Consider the following 6,000-nt stretch of genomic DNA (forward strand, 5'->3'; position numbering starts at 1 on the left):
AGCAAAAGAGCAGTGGGTCAGGCAGCAGTGTAGCAGATGAGAGAGTGGATTATGTTGTGGTTGACCAACAGAAGACCCTGGCTCTAAAGAGCACTCGGGAAGCCTGGACAGATGGGAGACAGTCCTCAGAATCTGAAACACCAACCAAGAGTGTGAAATGAAAATACTGCTTTGCTGTTCTGAACAATAGAGAACTGAATTGTAAAAATAAATCCTATTTGACTGAAGATGGCTTGACACTTCTACTCTAGGTAGATCTTCAACTAAGTAGAATTGAAGTCAAAGGACCTTCAGACATAATCAAGCAATTTAGACTGTAAATGGTGCTGTGTGGTATCTGAACAATTCATAACATGTAAATAATGTGGGAAAATAGTATTGCTTTTAGCTCCCAGAGAAACATTTGTTCCATAGTTAACACAATTGTAGTATTACTGTATTTATGCACTTCTTCATTTAAAACATATGTTTGGGTATTCCCAAATGTTCCTTAACATAATTCCTTTGGGAGTTCTTGTTTTTCCTCACACTACTCTATATAACAGTACTAAGTTAACCAAGCTACTTTTAGATTTGGGAATTGCTCTTTAAACTACAGTCTAACAACATTAAAATGAGAAGTAGAGTCAGTATTTGCCTTTCTAACTGAAAGTGATAACCATTAGCTTAAACGAAGAGTATACTTGGACTCATCATTCATTGCCTTACAGAATGCTAAGGATAAGCACCTAGTTCTCTGGTTCATGCACATTTAGTTTTCAGTGGTGGAACTTAATTACACTTTGTTAATTGTAGTGTTTTTGGTTCATTGAGTGAAGATTCTGCCAGGTGGAATCTTACACCTTGGAAAGGCTTTATAAATTACACTGTAAGTAAGCCTACAGTCACTGTGGCATGTGTGATGATGTGTTCTCACACTTAGCAACAAGTGTTAAACTTCACATATTTGCAGAAGTAGATTATATAACTAATCAGGTACGTCCCAGGCACTGATGTGCTATTGCACTGATCAGGTTTAGACAACAAGCTTGAACTGTGTTCTTGTTAGTCCTAATAGTGGTTTCTAGTTTGGAATTGATTAAACAGTTGACATTCACTGTTAGTTAGAGCAGCATACTGTGATTTTTAATTAGACAGTAATTCAGATTTACTACTCTAAGAAATACTATCTTTTGACACCATAGTGCCCTTCCTATTTTATAAAACTGAATATTCTTCTTGGCCTTATATTTAAGTCCCTATGCAATTTAATATTTTATATCTTCATTTTAAAAAAATAGGTGCTATATAAGTGATTCTCTTATGTTGCTTTTCCAGTAAAAGAATCAAGGATTTTGTACTGTGATTTATATTCACTGCCCCAATTTAAGAAATACTTTAGCCTTGCTATAATGTGAGATCTCACAGTCATGGACCTCTTCCAGTCAGATTTTTTTAAACCACCAGAGAATTCACATAATTCTGTCTCAACTATAATGTGGTCCTGTGAAGTGGGTATCAAGACTACAAATTATATATGGTGAGGCTGCAATGATATTTATCTGTCATGGCTTTGCAATCTAATTTAGAAAGCAAGTACAGTTGTTTGTTAACTAAGTTTCATACAGTCTGTTTATATTGATTTGAGACTTACTAACAGTTTTCAGAGGGGGCATAAAGACAGGAGCACCCACAGCTGAGGCATGACTCCCTCCTTTCAGACCTCTAACTGTTGCCTGAGCACACAGATATGCCCTGATTTCTGGCCTCTTGGTCATACAGTACTGTGCCTAATCAATGTAATGGGTGTATTTCCCCAGTCCACAAACTAAAAATGTTCATAACAAGTTGAATTGTAGACTACTAACATTTGATGCATTTAAATGTTTGCTTCTTTTTTTAAAAAAAAGCTAAGACCCAGAAGTGAATTTCGAGGTGGATTTTTAAATTTAAAAAAAATTGTTTGAGTTTGGTGTGCACAAACTCTTTTATAATGAAACCACAAAGTAAAATCTAAAATCATTGAAATGTGCCTAAACTATCAAAACACAGTTGATGTGTAAGGTACTAAATTGTGTTATGTGGAGGATGAACGTATTTTGAGATATAGGACATAATAAGCCATTATTCAAAAATAGAAATATTGTTTGAAGCTGCCTGTCACAGGAGTCTAAAGCAATTATTAATTTTTTATTGTAATTTTCCTTAATTTTCTGTAAGTTACTCCCCATTTTTGAAGACCTGCAGCACTCTTAATTTGTAGAAATTTTCCTATTAAGCAGAGTAATTTAAGTCTTGAAATGTGGAAGGCACTTTGTTTTAGAAAATGAAATCACATTAGGCACTGTATTAACAAATTAAAAGAGTTTCTCATAGAGCAGTATTTTCTAAACATTTTTTAGCACTAGAATCTTTTTTTAAATAAAATTTTATGTAACTGCAATATATAAATCCTGAAAAGTGCATTTTATTGGTTTAAATGTATTTTGAGTTTACATTTATGTTTATCTTAGCGCATTACCAAGAATAAATTGCAGAATAATGCAAATGTGAAACTGGGGTTATAGATAGTTAGCAGAAAACCTCAGCAGCCAATTTATTACTATACTTTGTTTTATCTGCACACTATCAAGAAAATTTGATTCACACAAACCTAACTACAGAGAATAACAGGTTTTAAACACACATTTCAGGAGATTCTTTAAGTAGAGATAGCTTAAGTTATGTTCCTGAGTTTATATAAAAATTAATTATCCTGATAGTGGAACTTAATAAATAATCAGTCTCCATTACGGTAAAATAGGAGTATATAACACATTTGAATGTGCATTTTTATTCAATTTTCAAATATAGGCTTAAAAATTTTTGAGCCAAACCCTTTCAATACTCCTGATCACCTCCAAGAAGCTGAGTTTTGGCCAGGCATGGGTTAAAAACCACTCATTAACGATGTGACAGTCATGTTATAAATCAGAGGTCTTTTTCTGCCAGGTGTTTGATGTTCTCTACCTTTTACTGCATATTTTGAAACAATTTTATGAAGGTTTGGATACCAAAGCACAGTTCTGCTTTCAAAAATTCCTACTTGAATGATTTAAGCTATTTAACCCTCAGAAGGTATCACTTAGTAAGCTAGAAAAGATGGTTTTTAACTACCCTCTAGTTGACCCATTTTCATCTTTATTTTTATCAATACAATATAAGCTACTGTGAGTATTTTAGAGAATTCCATAAAGGTACTATGAGTGTGTATGTGTATATATAGCATTGTATTTAATCATAGACTAAATTTAATTTGATATAGAAATACTGCTATATGTGTACATTAAGGTCATCAGTCATAGTTTCTTCTGGACTCTTTATATTTAATTAATGAGGGGTCACGACCTTCACAGTCATAAATGCATTTAAACTAGAAATTGAACACCAGTGTTTGTTTTTTTCTCCTACTGGGAGAAAGTTGTCTGCTTTCACCCTTTAGCAAAAACAATATTTTTTACATTTTGTTAAAATGTCTTCTATGCCTGTACACTATACCATAGACATTGATCGTAATTCTTTGATGCACCCAAACACTCCTAGTGCCTCTTTCTTTGGCCTGTTGAGAATATTGAGATTACTGTTCTGCATGAATAGAAAGTCTTTAAAAGTCTAGAAACAACAAGGAGGGCTGATGCTTGTATTCATGTCCTGTGGGTCATTCTGGTAGGTCTTGTCCTCTGTTGTCAGATAAGCAATCAGATCCATGAGAGGGGTTGTACATATGACCAAAACAAGTGGCTCCACAGAAAGAGATACATATATCCTACAACAAAAATTATCATCAGTAACATCTGATAAATATAAATCTGTATGTAATTTAGAATACAACTATGAAATGAAAAGCCATGGTGTTAATGAGTGTTGTCAACATCATGGACTTGATATGATAAAAAATCAATTGTTGGATCGTAGAGATTATTGGTTTTAATCTGACTAAATATATATATGTATTACTACAACATGAAATACTTTCATTTGTCTAATCTTTCTTTAGATTTCTTGTATAATGTCTATTACAAGTTTCAACAAAATGTTTAGTCAAGAGATTAACAAAGCTTCTGCTTCCTTTACATAAAAAGATGGTTTTGTGTGAGTTCCTGTAACCTAAATCAATTGTTGATAATCATCCCACATTTCATCAACAAAATCTAATGTATAAGTTTATTTTTCCCTTCTTGCACATTTTCTTCTGTAAAGATCTGACTGTAGATACTTTTCTGCTACCAAATAAAACTTTTCAAACAATCTGGTTTCAAGACCTTAAATAGTTGATATGGATACTGATACTGTGAACCAATAAGGAAATATAAATTTGAGTTTCCAACCCTTCCTTACAGTCTTTAAATCAAAAACCCAGTTTGGCTGTTAACTGTACTTTTTGGTTCTACTTCTCTAGTGTCACTTTTCTGCAAAAAAGATCTCATTCAATCATCCTAAAGTACAATAGTCATGCACTAACTGAATAGGAGAAACTCCCAAAGACTTGCCACATTCATAAGTCCTTGTCATTCTTTGATCTAGTCGATGCTACCAGCCTTTTGTTGAGTAAAGGGAGAATGAGTAAGGGTCTGCATGCAACCTTTATCATCAGAAAATATGTTTGATATATAAAATATGACTTGGAAAGTGATATGGCTGGGCTTTTTCATTTGCATGAGTTTTCAAACATCTCCAGTATTTCATAAAATCCTAAGAATTACTGTGTCCATCCTTTGGCCTATGCAGCCCAGAATTTTGCAAATCTGACTCATTAAAGTGGGAAGTTTGGGGGTGATGAGGTTATCTTCTTGGAGGTTTTTCATCTGTTTTTCTGTCACCTTGTAAATGGTGAAAGTTATGGATCATATTTGCATATAACTTCTTTGCGAAAAAAACTTTCTCTGATATAAAAACATGGTTTGAATTAGTTTTATTAGAGTTTATGGAGAATATAACTTGGAAATTCTGGGAATATGTGTTATTGCTTATTTAAAAGCTAAGTCAATGATGGGAAGCATTTTATTAACCTTTGTAATGGGTAACATTACTTAGATTCCCTGTTTTAATATTACATAAATAATTTTTTTAATAAAATGGATACCCATAGAAAAGGAAATTTCTAAGTTGTGTTTCTGTACTTTATTAGACAGGATTTTATTACTAATGGTTATGTTTGTGATTAACTCATAGCATGTGTCTCTAAGTTTGTGCTATATGGGATGCCCAGAACATTTGGAATACTAGTGTTTAATATACAGTGGTGCAGGAAGGAAAAGTCAAATCTCACAAAGAAACCCACTTTCTTAAATACAGTACTGTGATGGTTAATGTGTCAACTTGGCTAGGCTGTGGTGCCCATGTGTTTGTGCAAACACTAATCTAGATGTTGCTGTGAAGATACTTTGTAGATGGGAATAACATCTACCAACAGTTGACTTTAGATAAAGCAGACCACACTCCATAATATGGATAGCCCTCATGCAGTCAGTTGAAGGCCTTAAGAGCAAAAAACAGGTTTCTCACAAAGGGAATTCTGCCTCAGGACTGTAGCATACAAATGCTGAGTTTCCAGCCTACCCTTCAAATTTTAAACTTGCCATCCCCCATGATAGTATAAGCCAATTCCAAATTCTAAAATAAATCTCCTATAGATGGATGGATGGAGGTCAATTGATCCTATTGATCTGTTTCTCTGGAGAACTCTGACACAGGTGTTCATTAGTCTGAATGCCTCTTACACATACACCAAGCAATGGTTTGGAGCTTAATTGGCAATATATGGCAGTCTCTACTCCAAAATTTTTTCTCTTGTCAAAGTGTAAATGAATTCCTGAAACCGTTTACTAGCAGTAAAACATGCTTCCACTTCATTTGCTACCTGCAGGTTGTTGTCTTGACCCTTGTCACATGATATGCCCTTGGCATATTTTATTATCCCTGCTTCAAATTTCCCTGTTGTATGTAAAACATATCTTATATACCTCTAAAACTTTTTAATCG

The 6,000-nt window shown here is 33.8% G+C and overlaps 1 protein-coding gene across 6 annotated transcripts in view; it reads left to right on the forward strand.

The window, feature by feature from the left end:
- Positions 1-4,266, forward strand: part of GAB1 (GRB2 associated binding protein 1) — a 157,761-nt gene extending 153,495 nt beyond the window's left edge. For all 6 annotated transcript variants that reach the window (XM_057502658.1, XM_036892113.2, XM_036892116.2 and 3 more), the window contains one exon: positions 3-4,266. In XM_057502658.1, coding sequence (XP_057358641.1) covers positions 3-161 — 159 coding nt within the window. In that variant the 3' untranslated portion in view covers positions 162-4,266. The remainder of the gene's footprint in view (positions 1-2) is intronic.
- Positions 4,267-6,000: the final 1,734 nt, after the last annotated feature.

Source organism: Manis pentadactyla, chromosome 5 (genome assembly GCF_030020395.1).
Source record: "Manis pentadactyla isolate mManPen7 chromosome 5, mManPen7.hap1, whole genome shotgun sequence".
Lineage (NCBI taxonomy): Eukaryota > Metazoa > Chordata > Mammalia > Pholidota > Manidae > Manis > Manis pentadactyla.